This window comes from Contarinia nasturtii, unplaced genomic scaffold (assembly GCF_009176525.2).
Source record: "Contarinia nasturtii isolate CC-2019 unplaced genomic scaffold, AAFC_CNas_1.1 Cnas_scaffold_864, whole genome shotgun sequence".
NCBI lineage: Eukaryota > Metazoa > Arthropoda > Insecta > Diptera > Cecidomyiidae > Contarinia > Contarinia nasturtii.
In genome coordinates, this window is record NW_022198211.1 from 1,769,226 (window position 1) to 1,786,736 (window position 17,511).

The window sequence follows — 17,511 nt, forward strand, 5'->3', positions numbered from 1 at the left end:
ATACATTTTTGATTTTATGAGGCTTTATTTATGTCAAAAAAAAAGTTTATTGAATATAATTTTCTGCCGTCGTAATGCAATAAGAACTTATTCTATAAAAAACTATATAGAATTGACGTAATCAAAATATCAAGTAAAACATATTTTTCGCATTAAGTCTTATTCAAAAATATACCGTGTTTGCTTTTTCATATGTGCATTTCGAATTCTTTTTTCGACTGCATTCATATAAGTGTAACATTCAAATTCCATCAACAACAACATTGTCACTAAATGTGTCGCTATAGATACGATATTCACTATTTCATTTTACTTGTTATTTTTCTCCACATTTCAATTTTCCGTGTCTCATCAAATATTTTCAATTGTCATCAATAATTTAATCGGAATGTATTCTTTCCGCATCAACATTTTAAGCGTGCCGTAGCGAGCTCAATCAATTTTGCTGATTTGTGAACAATTTATTTTATGCATATGTTAAAATTTAGTACACGATTTAGCATTATAAATATGTCCGATTCAGAAAATCATTCAATCGTTACATGGATCGATCATGTTACACTTTCTACAGACGGGGAATTAGCTCAGATGGTAGAGCGCTCGCTTAGCATGTGAGAGGTACCGGGATCGATGCCCGGATTCTCCAAGATCTTTTTTTATTTCATACATTATAAACCATGTGACTCGGAATTTTTTTTGAATGATACCGAAAGCAGCGTCACATATGTTCTTGACCGGGATTCGCCAGTTATTTTTAATTAACTGCTCCAAACTCTGCCAACGAAAATGATAAAAGTGTGTTTGCTTTTATATTTAGCACATGTCACACCAAATGGTAATGAAATTTATTAATTTTTTGATAAAATTCAACATTGAATCGAATGAATGGTGTAGATAACACAATTTTGCTGTTTAATAGTTTAAAATATTTTTTTTTTAAATATTTTCAACTCGTAATTTTATCAATAAGTAAAAAATTAAGATTGATCAAAATAGAACGAAAAACGAAAATGAAAAAAAAAAGATCTTGGAGAATCCGGGCATCGATCCCGGTACCTCTCACATGCTAAGCGAGCGCTCTACCATCTGAGCTAATTCCCCATAGTACAGTTAGTGACAAAGTCGATTCATGTATCAAGCAGCTCAACACTCAATATACTCAGGCGGTGCTATGGGTATATTTACAATTCAGAAAAATCAAGCATTCATTAAGAGCAGCATTTGAAGCATTTTAGACTCAATGGATTTCTCATTGCGGCACCGAAAAAAATATCATTTAATTTTTCAAAATAAAGCACAAACAGTTAAAGCGGTTTGTTGATTATACAACTTGCTTAAGTGCTATTTTGAGTAGTTTTATTCACCTCGCCACGTCTATCTGTCTCTCGGTAAAAGTAGTTCAAACGACGCAATGTATTTTAAAATCCAGTTTCCACATACACACAATCCAATCAACTTTCAACATTTTTATCAGCAGCATAATTTACATATTCGCCTATTCACATGATTTCGTGTGTGTGTGTATTCATTTTACCAATGAAATAAAAAACCATTTGCAACTAATTCAAATGCAGTCGAAGCGTCACATTTTTTTCTTTGTCTATTTTAATTTAATTAAAAGCATGTGAACTGGTACTCAAACTCAAATGCATAGTATTCAAATAAAAATGATTTGCTTGTCAATTCGAAATGAATCTTTTCCAAATACACACCAAATGTGGTCGACGCTTGGTGTTTTAAGTTCAATTTGAGGGCTGACTCAAATGGATACACTTCAATTTTATCGCTTCAAATATGCCATATTTGTGAAAAAGCGAAACTCAAAATTAGCATGGCATAAAATCAACAGCAGAAGATTTTTTGAACAATATTTTCGTGAATTTTGATTTCATTCTTTATTTCAAAAATGGTTGGCGTAATGATTTTTAACGCATTTGACTTATTTTGTAATTGTCGGTGCAAAAATTGATGAGTTATGCGATGAATAAGGTAAAGTGTATAGTAATTTCTGCGAAGATCATTAATAATGAGTAATCTTTGCCACATTTACAATTTAAAAAAAAGCGATGATGATGATGATGAGGTGGATATAATCCATACTCAGTTAAAATGTTCTGTTTGAATAGGAACAATGAATTGCAATTTTTCGTATTTTGTGTTGTTTACAATGTGCGCATACAGGAAATCGTGTTTCACTCACACTCTTTCATTGTTAAGTGTGTTCTTTTTCAAATATCTCAAGTCATATATTGATGATGACTTTTATTTCAGTTTTTTTTTTTCATTCGTATGGGGAGAAGGTTTCGCTTGAATGTTGGCAACAAAATTTACTGTCGATTTCATTGAATTGCCGCGATATAGTAAATTGTTGGCAGCGTGTCGTTCAATATTTTACAATTGTATCGAATTGGTAATTTGGAGCATTAAAAATTGTTTGCAGCAAGAGTATGACCTTAAATGGTTTCTTGAATTCGGTTTTACTTTCAAGTACTTTAATTTGCCCGATGGCAACTGCGCCATTTAGTTTCATGGTCAAACACCGTTTGAAAGCGAAAATAAATAAAATATATGCTTAAAAGATAGTAATTTTTAGACTCGAATCGATATTTTAACGTTTAAAAAAATTTGTTTTTAAATTGCATGTTTTTTTTTTCTCTTCCATCCAAATTTCTATGTTTTTATAGATTTTCAGCTCAAAAGCCGATCTACAGTTGCACACACAGATTCATATGCGTGAGGCTAAGCCGTACAAATGTACACAGTGCTCGAAGGCATTTGCCAATTCCAGCTATTTATCGCAACATACTCGCATTCATTTGGGCATTAAACCGTATCGCTGTGAAATTTGCCAACGAAAATTCACACAATTGTCACACTTGCAACAGCACATTCGAACTCACACCGGTGATAAACCATACAAGTGTCGTCACACCGGATGCCAAAAAGCATTTTCACAATTGTCAAATTTGCAATCGCATTCGCGATGCCATCAAACCGATAAACCGTTCAAATGCAATTCATGCTACAAGTGTTTCGGCGACGAACCATCACTTCTCGAACACATTCCAAAACACAAGGATTCCAAACATTTGAAGACGCACATTTGCCAATATTGTGGTAAATCATACACACAGGAAACGTATTTAACGAAACACATGCAAAAGCATGCCGAACGCACTGACAAACGGCCGCCAATATCGGAAATACAAACAACAACCACAACAAATACCACCACCAATTCAAATAGTGGTAATAATCGCAACAATAACAATGCAAACAACAATTTGAATTTGAATAATAATCCATTGCCAAGCGTTGCCGAAGCAAATTCGTATTGGCCAAAGGTGAGCCCAGATTCGGCAGCCAGTTTGACCGATGTCATGCAACAGCAACAACAACAGCAGCAACAACAACAGCAACAGCAACAACAACAAACACAGAATCAACTGCAGGCACAACAACAGGCTCAAGCGCACGAGTATGGCATGAGTAGCGGTCATCAGCCAAACGATTTACAATCACATCATCGATTGATTGAAAGTCATCGTGACGATGTTGGCGAAGATTTGGTGGTGAGTCGTCATTTGGCACAACAACAACAGCCACCATCATCGTCGGCCACTCCAGGTCCATACGATACAAAAACCAGCACAAATTCAGCATTCACACCGATCAATTCGATGACGCCGCATCTTAATTCAATCGGACATCATCCGATGGCACAGCGACCGTATTTATATGATGCGATCAGTTTTCCAAACAAAAACGTTAACCAAAATACAAACTCGTTTCCGAATCAATTGATCTCATTGCATCAAATTCGAAACTACGCCCATCAACCGAGCGGTTTGATGTCCGGCGACCATTTATTGGGCGTTAGCGTTGGGTCGGGTAAAGACAAAGGATAACTGTATTTCTAAAAATGGAATCATTGCCCATCAACGATGATTCCATTCTGCAGCCAAGAGCAGGCAAATCACTTTTCACAGCTATTAACAACATAAAACATTGATGATGATAATTGTGTGTGTTTTTCTTTAGTTTTTAGTTTTTATTTTGGTTCGTTTGTTTTTCAACTCTGGCCGCGGCACAAGGCGCATCATTTTACACACATTTTCGATATTACTTTATACATGCGTATCTATATCTATATATATGTGTAGTTTTTCAATCGAACAATCTGTGTCACACATAATCACTTTCTGTTTTAATTTTCTTTAAGGAATTTAATGTCATTCTTTCGTTTTTTGTTGCGGGTTTTATGAAGAAAAAGAAAAGAGAGAAACTTTTTCATCCTTTTTTTTTTTGTTTAGCTATTTAATTGAAGAAATTTCGTCCATTTTCTGTTTTAAAATGGGAGATTAGTTAGATATTTTCTTTTTCTGTGGCAATAAGTATTAAACTCAAGTATTACTATTATTATTATAAATATTCAGTTTGGTTGATAGAATCGATTTTTGAATTGTAATTGTTTCTGTTGCTTTGAGCAGTTTTTTTTTCTTCAATATATACGATTTAATTTGTGTAAATAATACCTTTTTTTTAGTTCTGTGAATCAAGAAAAACAAAAGAAATTCAAAACGATCGGTCAGTCAAAAAAATGCTTGCTTTTGATCAAAAATGTTTGTGGTACTTTTTACACAAGAAATGCGCTCAAAACGATTAAATGGAAAAAAGGAAGAAGAAATGGTTGAAAATAAGATAAATTAAATTTATCGATGCGCATCAAATATTCAAAATATTTAGATTGAAACCAGATTTATACGATTTGACAATGTATTATCATATGAAAAAAAGGCACGCATAACGGTTGCAATTTCAAACCAAATGGCTTTCGTTTTCGAATTTTTGCGACAAAAAGCAGTAGTACATTCAGAAGATCCAAAAAAAAACAAATATTGCATGTAGCGGATAAATAAAAATAGAGATTTAATAATTTTCCGTTTTGTTTTTTCGATGGGAGAGCGAAAGAAAAAAATTACTTGCGCAAAACAAAAAGTAGATTTTGTTTCCTTTGAGAAAAATTAATATGTAAACAAAGTACTATTTTGATGAAAAAGAACAAAAGAGACATAAAAAATAGATGAGACTTTAAAATAAAGACATGGACGATCCACATTTTTCGCATCACATCATAAATATTAATGAAAACGACTCAAACTACACTTTAAACAACGTAGATGCTAAAATATAAATTAACGACGAACAAATCGGAACAGAGAGAGAGAGAGAGAGAGAGAGAGAAGGAAGGGGAGAGAAAGAGTAAGTTGAATAAATACAATTAAAAGATCTAAAGAGAACGTCAAATTAAAATTGCATTCAAAAAGCGAATTTGTGAAACAAGTGAGCACATTGCAAAGCATGAAAAAGTATTCGAAAAACAAAATTTCTTCATTTTTACTTTCTACTACTACCGCGGAAAAAAAATATGGCAATTCTCACAGTAAATAGAAGAGAGACAGATATGTTGAAAAGTAGTATCGCTTCTGTTTGGTGAAAGAGAAAGGACACGAGACAGGCGAGAAAAAAAAGGAAGAACGTGAAGTGAAAGAGACTCAAAAAGAGAAGGAATGACAGAAATGGAAAAAAGACGCGCTCGTTACTTCTAATCGGATTAAATTGGAAAAAGAGGCTCGCACAACGCGTCAACGGATGCAATTTACATGCAACACTGAATCATTTCAATGGTCACTGGTGTATGCATCGCCACAGCACATCCACAGCGCATCATACACACGATTGTGTGAAATGTGAATGGCGCGCAAATGGACATCGTACACTTACCGTACGAGTTCAGTGCGAAAAATGCTAAAAATTTACAATTTATTAGCGCAACGGCAAAATTGAATTTTTCCCCGAAGGATATTTAAATGTTATAATCAAAAAGTTTTCGTCGCTCTCTTAATTTTTTTGTTTCTGCATTTCATTTTGGAACTCTATATACTATATACAAATATTGTATATTTCTCATTCTTCTTAAATTCAGTTAATTTTTCTCTTCACTTTTTTTCAACTTAAACTGAGTTTTCAATTCATTTTTTTTTTCGTTCTGTGAGTGGAAGAGAGAATATAAAAAATGTAAACTTTTCTGTTCCATTTCAAGAACTGTTGCATAACAGTTCAAAGACACATACAAGCACACAGACATACATATATTTTTTTTCTTGCTTCTTGTACAACAACGCATTTTCTCATCAAATATATATACATACACACACACACACAAACACAAACACACCGCCAGACAAGAGCCGAGATTCACAAAATATCTGCAATAGACATACCATGTTATATTTGTTCATTTAAAAACAAAACGGAATACAGAATCCAATCATTGAATTATAAATAACGTTAAATTGACAATAGGCACCCAAATGATACAAAATAGCAAATACATATTAACAATAGTAAAAAAAACCGAGTAAGAAAAAACAGAGAGAAAGAAATAGTGAAAATGTTTTTTTTTTTATGTTTTGTCTCAATTCCATAACTAAGAGCACATCTGTGATACAAACTAAATGAATTTTCAATAGAAAACCGAAACAAAAACAATAGAAAAAATAATATCGAATCAACACAACAACTACAAACTACAAAACAAAACCAATAGACCAATAGTATCAAATCAATAGTTAAAAACAATGTGGGGGGAGAGAGAGATACGACATCAAAGATTTGCAATATCAATTGTTCGTTGTTAAGTGAATTGAGTTGATTTTTTGTTTTTCAATGCACACATGTATGTATTGTATGTTTTTCAGTTTTTTCGTGTCTTATACAAATATCAATGATCATTATCATAATTAAGCAAAGAAAAATCCATCAACAAAATCCGAAAATAAATCCACAAATAAAAAAAAAAAACAAAATGACGAAAAAACAAAAACCGCGAAATTCAAATGATGATAGCATGAGTCTTTTGAGATGACAGAAAGAAAACGAGTTAACGAATTTTCAGTGCTATGCAATGCTTTGGATCAAATGCAATTTGAACACATTTCTTTTCGGATCGAATGGAATAAGAATAAACCGAATAAAAAAAACTTTTCCAATTTGATTGGCATCTTCTTCGCATTCAGTAGAGTACTGATCTATTTACATACCAATAAAAACAAACTAAAGACATATTGAAATATACGTTTTATAACTACTCAATTTAAAAGCAGAATTTAAAACAAAACACTTTTACTTAATCAAGGAGAATAAATAAAAAGAAAAAAACATTAAAATTAATTAATTAAAAAAATTAAATGCAGACAGATTTTGTCGTTTTCAGATTTACGTAGATTTATACCGTAATTGTAAGTGAGAAAAAAATACAGAGTTGAATTTTAGCACATACAAAAAACCTAAACTTAGCGCACAGTTAGAGAGAGCAAGAGCAAAACACACACATTAAATGAGTAACCTTTGGAAATGGACGCAGATTCTCTTTGCAAAAAAAAGGAAGTTATATTGTTTGGAATGAACTATGATTTCGTGAAAAATCGTTCGGTTTCTATGCATATTCGATGAAAATGGTAAACGAGGACGAAATTTTGTTTTTGAAAAAAATGGTTCATTTTCGATTAAATCGATTTTAGACTTTGGATGTATAAAAAAATTAAAAACGCATGTCTTTTGGTCAAACAAAAATGTGAGCAAACAAAATTAGCAAAATTAAACAAGTATTTAAAAAAAAAGATGATTAAAAAATTTATGGTGCAAATTTTAACAAAAAAAAAAAAACGTAGACAATTTTGAATGAGAATTTTCGTAATATACGCAGCGAGTTAGAGAAAATACGGAATGACAAAAAGAGAATCTTTAAACTAAATTACAACTACTACTAATTTAATGGACGAGAGTAATTTAAATGTTTGCTGTAAAATTAATGCGAAAAGAATACAGATTTAAAATTATGGAATTTGTGTATTTAATCAAATCCAATTCAAACATAAGTATTGATTGTAGCATATTGTCATGCAATTATTTCGAACATTTTTTTTTTCAGACAATTTACAATAACCAAACAAAATCCCATTCCCTGAATCAGAGATGGAAATCTATTTGCCAGAAAATAAGAGCAAAACTATCATATTTAAAAAAAAAACATAAAAAACTCTATTTTAATTAATTATTCTATGAAATCACACACTGAGAGAGACAAACACATATACAGAAGCAAAATCAGAGCGAACAAAAAAAAAACAGTTAAAATCGACTAATTGTCTATAAATAAAAATTGCATAAAATGAAGATTTAAAAAAAAATAAACGATATGAAAATAAATTGATGCAACTGAAAAAATAGAGAGAGAGAGAGAAAAAAAAATATAAAACACTTCAGGCAAAGACAATTAACAAATTTTATGGTATAACCACACATATGTTCATTCACAATTAAATTAACTAAAATCAATATCAATGTCATAAACAGAATAAGATAAAAATAAAACCAGATATAAATCCACTCAATAATAAAAATTGGCAATATTATGTATTCGAATCGAATTCTCTTCGTCCACGGATGCAAAGCATGGCATTCATGATCGACGACATTCAGAGACAAAATCAGATTTCACTTATAAAAAAACAGCAACAACAATAAAAACTTTATGTGTAATAAAATATAAGAATTTAAGTAATATTAATCGTAATTTAATCATAACAATTAAAAAAAGAACAAAAGGTAAAATGAAAACTACAAAAAAATCCAATCCACATGCTACATCAAAAGACGAAAGAAAAAAAAACAACAACAAACACTATTTCAGAGATACAAATGAAAATTATACAAATAAAATGCATAACGATTACTAAGTGTATACACTGATCGCATTTTCATTTCGATTGCTTTGATTATTTTATCACTATCATTACATAGATATCTTAACGGTGCAATAAGTGCTGCAAGATATGCGCACGACTACATAATACATTTATTTAACTTTGATCTCTATCAAGTCGATTTCGTTCTTGGTAAGTCAGTGTGAATAGTTCCAGCAAAGCACTCGTAGATGGTGCTCGTGGTAAAAGTAAACTTAAAGCTCATTCGAAAATACCAAAGTTGCTAGTCTTTGCTTGGGTGGTTCGTGTCTTTGGTGTAAACCTAGGCAAAATGTCAAATCGATTCACTGTGTTGATAAGAAATTGCAATGACGTTCGACTGTCAGAATAACAAAAATATTGAGACGGAGACACAAAGAGTGAAAAAAATCAACGAAAAAAGACATTCGGTCAATTATTTGGATTAAATGTTCAATTTTAATTTCGTGCTCACACTGAACACCACTCACACATTGTGTTGTTTGTCAATTTAAATGGAAACAATAAGATTTGGTTAATTTTTTGACAATACATAGATTTCACTGGTTGGAGCGGTTAGCTAGTCAATATGAATTGTTTACGCTTGCATCATAAACAGAGTACAAATGTGTTCCCAACGATTCGATCAAAATCATTAGGTTATTTTCACGGCAGCCGTTGTCATTCACACGCACGATTTACACAAAATGTACAAAATAGCAAATTCACACCGGCATCGAGCCGATGCATCCACACCGTCAATTCGCCAATGTTGTCAACGGCAGCAGCGGCAGCAGAAGAACGCACCAAATATGAATCAAATACACTTCCAAAGAATGCGCAAGTTGTTATATGTGGTGGCGGTGTCATGGGAGGTATGGTAACGCATATATATTTACATTATTTGAAGCTTTTTCATGATTTGATTATTGCCATAGCTGCTGTTGCTTATCACCTCGCTTTGAAGGGTCTTGGAAATGAAGTTGTGCTGCTGGAACAAGATCGGTTGGTTTTTGTTTGTTATTATTTTATTGTTGAATATTTAAACATTATTTTCCTTCTCGTTCATGAAAATGTGGTTTAGAATTGGTGGCGGTATGACGTGGCACTCAAGCGGTTTGGTTGGTGCGTTCAAACCGACCTATTCTCAGGTCTTATTGGCTCAACAAACAATCAAATTATACGAAGACTTAACGGCAAAGGGTTTTAAAACGGGCTGGAAACAATGCGGTTCATTGAATTTGGCACGCACCAGAGATCGAATGACACAATTTCGCCGGATGAAGTCACTCAGCGCGTATGTTGTGATTTTTTTTTGCTTTGTTTATGTTACAATATCTAAAAAAAAAACCATTTTTTTGCAAATAGATTATGGGGAATTGAGTGTGAAATTCTAACACCATCACAATGCGGCGAAAAATGTTCAGTAATTGAAACGAGTGATTTGCTTGGTGGCATTTGGATTCCAAAGGTTTGTGGAAATAAGATCGAATTAAGAATGTGGCATCAGCGAAACTCAAAAATTACACTTTTTTTCATTTATTCTTTTCAATATCGCAAAGGATGGAGTTGCACACCCGAAATATATATGTGATACATTGATTACTGAGGCGGTTAGACTCGGCGTGACTGTCATTGAAAAGTGTATAGTGAATGAAATTTTACACAAACAAAACTTTGTGAGTGCGGTTAAAACAAACTATGGCCGAATTCATTGCGAGTTTTTCGTAAATTGTGCTGGATTTTGGGCACGATCTATCGGAGAAATGTCTGAACCGAAAGTAAAGATACCGCTAAAACCTGGCGAACACTATTTTTTGCATACGAAACCCATTATAAATTTAGATCCAATGATGCCGGTTGTTCGCGATTTAGATGGACAAATCTATATTCGGGAGGTGGATGGACGTATTTTAGCCGGAGGTTTTGATGAAAAAACAAAACCAGCCTTCCAAAATGTGACAATTCCATGTGAGTTATCATTTCAATTCAATTCTTCTCCTTTTGATGATATTGAGCTCTAGTTTTGATTTAAAAAAATCAATTTTATTTTGAAGTGGAAGCAAATAAACGTGAGCTAGACGTCGATTGGGATCAATTTTACCCATTGTTGGAAGAAATTCTAAGGCGAGTACCACAATTGAAAGATACGTATGTGGAAAGTTTGATAAATACGCCAGAGGCCTTCAGTCCGGACTGTAAATGGATCCTCGGCGAATCGCCTGAGATCCGAAACTATTTGGTTGCGGCCGGAATGAAGACTGTAGGTATATCGGCAGCTGGTGGTGCTGGTAAAGCCATCGCCGATATTATTATCCAGGGTTATTCGAAGTTCGATATCTACGAATTGGATATATCACGATTCCTGAGCATTCATAATAATGCAAAATTTTTACGTGATCGTATCGTGGAGGTGCCTGCCATGCACTATAAAATCCCGTATCCGTTTCATGAGTTTAAAACTGGTCGAAATTTGAGAATGTCGCCGATTTATACGGTATTGAAATCGCGCGCTGCAATTTTCGGATCGACCATGTGTTATGAACGTCCGAATTACTTTGATCCAAATGGCATGCACTATTCAAAAGATGATATTGTTGCGACTGAAGAATCATTTGTTGCGGGTGATACAGATACATACTCAAAACCGCATTGGTTTGAGATTGTTGCGTCCGAATATAATGCGTGCCGTGAAAAAGTCGGCATCGCTGATTACAGTTCATTCACCAAAATGGATATATGGTCAAAGGGCGATGAAGTTGTTAAATTATTGCAATATCTATGCTCAAACGATGTTGATGTTCCAGTTGGTTCGATCATTCACACTGGCATGCAAAATATCCACGGAGGTTATGAAAATGACTGTTCTTTTGCTCGTTTGGCTGAAAATCATTTCATGATGATTGCTCCAACAATACAGCAAATGCGCTGTAAAACATGGATTACACGATTTCTGCCAAAAGATAATAGTGTCAATTTATCCGACATAACATCCACTTACACGGCCATTTGCATACTCGGACCATTTACACGAAACTTACTCTCTGAATTAACGGACACGGATTTATCGGCGAAGAATTTTCCATTTTTCACATTCAAAGAATTGGACATTGGTTCCGCCGATGGCATTCGAACAATGAACTTGACCCATACAGGGGAGCTTGGGTACGTTTTGTATATACCAAATGAATTTGCAATGCATGTGTACTCAAGATTATGGGAAGCTGGTCAAAAGTATGGAATCAAACATGTTGGCCATTACGCCACACGAACGTTACGCATTGAAAAATTCTACGCGTATTGGGGACAGGATCTTGACACTTTTACAACGCCATTGGAATGCGGACGAGCTTGGCGTGTTAAATTCAATGTAAGTGGAGCTAAAAATTATCGATGTTTTTTGAAATAAATAATAATTTTAATTGAAATTGCAGAAAGGTGTTGATTTTATCGGCAAAGATGCATTATTAAAGCAGCGTGATGAAGGCGTTCGGCGACAGTATGTTCAACTATTATTGAACGATCATGACGTTGATATTGATCCATGGTGCTGGGGTGGCGAACCCATTTTACGCGATGGCATTTATTGTGGCCAAACGACGACGACTGGCTACGGGTATACATATTCATTTTCATTATATGTTTCCATTATTTCGATTATTTGTTGATTATTTTGATTATTCCTCTCTAGGTACACGTTTAAAAAACCCGTTTGCTTGGGCTTCATTAAGAAGATTGATGGAGATGGACAAGAAGAACCTGTTACCACTGAATATGTGCTTAGTGGCGATTATGAAGTTGAAATTGCTGGCGTTCGGTAAATATTATAGAATATGGTAAATTGAATTATTAAGTTAATTATTTTCTTTTTATCCATTCTGCTAAAGGTATCCAGCAAAAGTAAATTTACACTCACCAAATTTACCAACAAAATATCCGGACAAAGAGCGTGAAGCATACTCGGCAACACGAGATGATCCAGTCAATTTAACAACGTTGAAGCCACATTTGGTTACTTAACATGTGATTATTTTAAACAATTAGCATCACACAACCACCCATGAAATAAAATCGCTCAAACACTGAATTTATAATTGATGATGGTCATACACTCTATTTTAATGACTTTGTATCGTTTTCTCGACAATTTATTGTCAGCCGATGAAGAAAAAAACTCGTGATTTGAACGAAACGTTCGGAAATTTAGGACATGCCAAACTTTGTGCAATTTATTATAGAAATCTCAAACGGTTTGAACGCTTTTTCCTCTCTTTTATTTCTTTATCGATATGTACATGTGCTTTAACATTTTTGATATAATTTTATTGTGAAATATTTAAAAAGACAGAAAAAAATTATTGTATTGTTGTGAATAAATTCATTTAATAAAAGTTGTGCGCCATTCATGATTTTTTATGGCACTTACGGAAGAAATGACTCTTGTTTGAAATGAATGATGTTGATTTCCCTGTGAAACTTTATAGGGTATAACTTGATTTATTTGGTCTTCCTACCCGTTTTCTCTATCAATCACCCTATTTATTATAAACAAGAGTGCAGAATATGGGAATTTAAAGTTCCAATTTTAAAAAATGGTGTATCGCTTTTAAAAAAAACGAATGTAAGAATCACATATCGAATCGTTACATATATATATATATCGTCAGCTGGCTCAAAAAGTGAAACAAAGAAACACAAAAAATCATCTATTTTTCAAAATTTTAAATGACTTTCAATTTATTCTGAAACAATTTTTTTTACAAAAAATTACTGCGTCAATAATGCTTTTTTTTGCCTGTGCTGGCTTCCTTCTCTTTGGAAATTTCAATACAAATTGAGGGTACCTCCCATGCAAAATTGTCGTTTTTGAAAATTTTGTATGGGGGGTACCCCTATATAGGGTATTTCTGATTAAAATGTCTTAAAACTTGCAGTGTTTGCGAAATTTGTGAATTCATTATTTATTCTCAAAATATGTGTTTATATGTATGGGTGAGCCGTATGCGAACGAAGTGTGTGGACAGCGGCTACGAATTGTATGAGAACCGAGAACGCACAGTGACGTACTCGCTATTTCTTTTATACGCAGTAGAATTCGGCTGAATCATAGCGGTTTACATATGCGTGAGCAGAAATAGCGAATATGAGAGTGAAGAAACGGCAATACAGATGGCACACAATACGCTATCGCAACTCATTCATTCTCATATTCGTTCTTTCTACTCTCACAAAAACAAGCGGCTATGCTTCTGTCGGATTTCATGCAGCGAATATGAGAAATAACGATCACTTCACTGTGTGCGCCTCTTTCACATATAATTCGTCGCCGCTGTCCACACACTTCGTTCGCATTCGGCTCACCTATACATACAAATATATTTAATAAATTTATTTATAAAATTCTATTGGAAATATAGATTCAGACATTTCGCAAACTCTGAAAACTTGTTGGGATTATGTATCTTGGTAAGAAAATAAGATTCACAAGTTTTTATGGTGATTAAGTTACCGTAGACATATATTTTGGGAAAAAATCTAATAAAATTCGAGTCAACAAAATCCAATAAATCAATATTTATTGTTACTTAATCATCAAATCACGTTTGAGCCAGAAATCGAAAATTTTGTATGGGGGGTAGGGTCAAACAAAAAACAGCATAAAAACCTCGAAATTTGTCATAAAAAATCCCCAAATACGTCCCTGGGAGGTACCCCTTTTTCAGATTTAAATTTCGTAAAACTTGTTGGGATCATGTATTTTGGTAAGAAAATAAGATTCACAGGTTTTGACTGTGTTAACGAAAATTTTGCTTGCACGCTCTGCTCGCACTCCATTTAAAGCAATGTATTGGGTTTCGAACACGCAGATGTGCTGCCACCTGGTATCTCAAAGTTAAGCTGCTATAACGCACATGCTTCTTGCAAATGAAGAAGAGGAAAGCAATGTCTTTACATAGGGTTGAACTTATAAATGTCAGAGAGCAGCACAACTGCAGTGTTCAAAGTGCGATTGCCCTTCGTTTGCTTGGGAGGTACCCTCAATTTGTATTGAAATTTCTTCAAACTTTCAGAATGTTATTTTTATGTGAATGCCTACGCAAAGTTTCACGACATTACGAGACCATAAAATTATGGCTCCCATACAAAATCCACATTTTTGGTGATTTTTTCAGATTTTTGTTCGAAAAATGTATCAAACATTGATCGTATCGCAAAACTTACGTCATATTCGGTTTTCTCGTGCTGAAAACCCCCCACTTCGTATTTTTTACAGCATTTTTTCTGGATTTTAATTTTTTTCCAAATTCGTTAATCTAGAAAATTTCGAAAAATTTGGGCGGGTGCTTCCGATGAAATTTTTTAATGAAAAATGGTCTCAAATATGTTTTTTCGTATCCTATTATCCAAATCTGGATGGGGAATCTCGATACCGAAAACTTTTTTTTTTGGACTACTCTAATGCTTACACATAAGTTATAATATATAATAAAAATATGGTCTGCTTATTATAAAACACACTCTGACGACGGGATGCGCCAATTGTTTAGATGTAATAAGGTTAAATTTCGCGCAGAAAAACAACGTTCAGCCAGTTTGTATTTGCTGTTTGATTCGTGGCGACAAAGGGTTAATTTAGTTAAATCAATCGATGACCATGATCATGAGCAGAATGCACATCTTGTAACTCTTATGAAATAGTGAACGACACAAAAACTGCAATTCGAGATATGTTTGACATGGGCGTTTGTAAGCCTAAACATATTTTAAATAATTTAATGCTGAAAAATTTCGAACTGCCTGATAGGAATAAATTTGATTCGTTTTTGAAAAGTCTTCGTGCTGAAAGAGATAGTAGCGGCCGAGTCAACATGAATGAGTTGAAGAAATGGCTGGAAGATAAAAGTACCATGACCGTTGAGAAATCAAATCCATTTATTGTTTACTATGAATTATCATTGAATGCAAAAATTCATACTTCCGATTTTTTGTATCATCGAAGCAACTTTTGTCATCAGCAATTAAATCAGAAAAAGTGCACACATATGAAATATAATGACTCTCGCTTAAATGCTTTTATCCGAATTGGTTGGAAATATTTCAATGCACAGATCCAAATCACTTTCTCTGAAAAATGTAATATTGAAAGAATATAGATTTCATTTCAAATTACGAATTAACGCGAATTTACTCACTTTTCATAGACATAAATTCCGTTTGATAGCATAAAATTTCGAAAATTATCGGTATCGCCACATTCTGGGCAGCAAAACTTGTTTTGTTTTGCGTAAGCAAGATTTCCAAGACAGCTTCTGTGAAACCATTTACTACCACAGCAATTTGTTTCAATTGAAGTCACTGAATTGAATTCGTTAATATTTTTTTCACATAGCAAACAAGTATCATCTTTATTATGAACTGACGATCGCTCCACACCGTGATGAAGGTGACAAAATGCATCATATTTACCGCAAAATTGAACTAAACAATGACTTTCTAAAGCACAGGGGAGGTGGAAGGATTTTCGACATGATTTTCGGCAGCATCCAATACTTGCGCCTTTTAATTTGCAGTAAATTTGCATGTCTAAAAAATAGTGAGGTTACGGTCAATTGAGAATCTACATTGTGTCTACATTGTATTTACAAGTTTTGATGCTCGATTTATTTCATTTTTAATATCTTGTGGTAAATAACCGAGAATTTCTTCTGTGTCTTCCAATTTCTGTTGTTAATTTGATGAAAATAACTGTCGAACACAAATTTGATTTTGGCCAACACAATTTGAAAGCATTCGAGATGTAGACACGGCAACACGGAAGTACATGTCATTAGCCTCATCGTTAGTTTCAAAATCTAGAACGAATGGCTCATCCGCATCTGCGGGAAGAAGCCATAAGAAAACCATAGATTTATTGCCTAAAACGATAAAAAATAAAATTCACATATAGTTGGCGCTGCATTCTATGCAAACTTGTTTTCCGTTGCAACGGACTAAGTGGAAAGTATACGCCTATTACATAGAATGTGGCGCCAACTATACGTGAATTTTATTTTTTTTATCATTTTAGGCAGTAATTTTATCGCTTCTTTTGTTGTTATAAGCACACTAGGCTATATTAATTTGTTTCCCCCAATTGAATTCATAGATCGCTTAAAGAGCGCCTCGAAAAATGGGCGGCGAAGTTTTCATCTTCTAGTACCATTTACAAGTTCATTACGTTATGGTTGTGATCACCAACAAATGCAAACATTTGCTCACCATTTATGATTCTTTCAAGAGCTTTGGCCGCTCAATTCATTGTTCTGTGTTTAGTGCAAGTCCAATTTCCGGTAGCCACTTTTCTATGTCGATATGTGAATCCGTTGCATTAAAAAATGTGTGATTTTTTCCCCCGGGTGTCCATTGATGTATGAAATCAGTTGGTGCTAGCTGCTTACTATTGCTGGACCGTTGAGTTTTGTATTTTTACTGTGCGAATGGAGTCGTTGCGTGAGAATGTGCTATATTTTCGTCGTGAGGAACAAGCTTGAATTTCAATTCGCCATCCAATGTAAGGCAAGGAGTAATGTATGCCTTGCAGTCAGGTTTGTCCGACGAATGTCAACAAATTTGTCCGACGAATTAAACACGTTGGTATTAAAGACGTGATTGCTTACAACCATTTTCAAAATGCGAGGCCATTCTTGATTGGTTGCGAAGCCCTCCTTGTGAGTTTCGTTGTAGT

General features: G+C 33.8%; 2 protein-coding genes and 2 non-coding genes across 4 annotated transcripts in view; 3 read left to right on the forward strand and 1 right to left on the reverse strand.

Annotated features, from left to right (window-relative positions):
• The window catches only part of LOC116342491 (zinc finger protein rotund-like), a 30,337-nt gene extending 26,086 nt beyond the window's left edge, over positions 1-4,251 (forward strand). Inside the window, exon 8 of the mRNA XM_031770136.1 lies at positions 2,685-4,251. Within this exon, the coding sequence (XP_031625996.1) occupies positions 2,685-3,908 (1,224 nt within the window). The 3' untranslated portion in view covers positions 3,909-4,251. The remainder of the gene's footprint in view (positions 1-2,684) is intronic.
• On the forward strand, positions 574-646 carry Trnaa-agc. Its single transcript has one exon. It is a non-coding gene; the product is annotated as a tRNA-Ala (tRNA).
• On the reverse strand, positions 1,029-1,101 carry Trnaa-agc. The gene has a single exon. It is a non-coding gene; the product is annotated as a tRNA-Ala (tRNA).
• A 4,906-nt stretch (positions 4,252-9,157) lies between the features above and the next one.
• On the forward strand, positions 9,158-13,220 carry LOC116342356 (pyruvate dehydrogenase phosphatase regulatory subunit, mitochondrial). The gene is made up of 9 exons (XM_031769925.1): positions 9,158-9,661; positions 9,725-9,791; positions 9,871-10,083; positions 10,155-10,257; positions 10,349-10,757; positions 10,844-12,156; positions 12,221-12,402; positions 12,478-12,603; positions 12,674-13,220. The coding sequence occupies exons 1-9, from the start codon at positions 9,376-9,378 to the stop codon at positions 12,804-12,806; spliced, it is 2,832 nt and encodes a 943-aa protein (XP_031625785.1). The 5' UTR covers positions 9,158-9,375; the 3' UTR covers positions 12,807-13,220.
• The last annotated feature ends 4,291 nt before the right edge of the window (positions 13,221-17,511 follow it).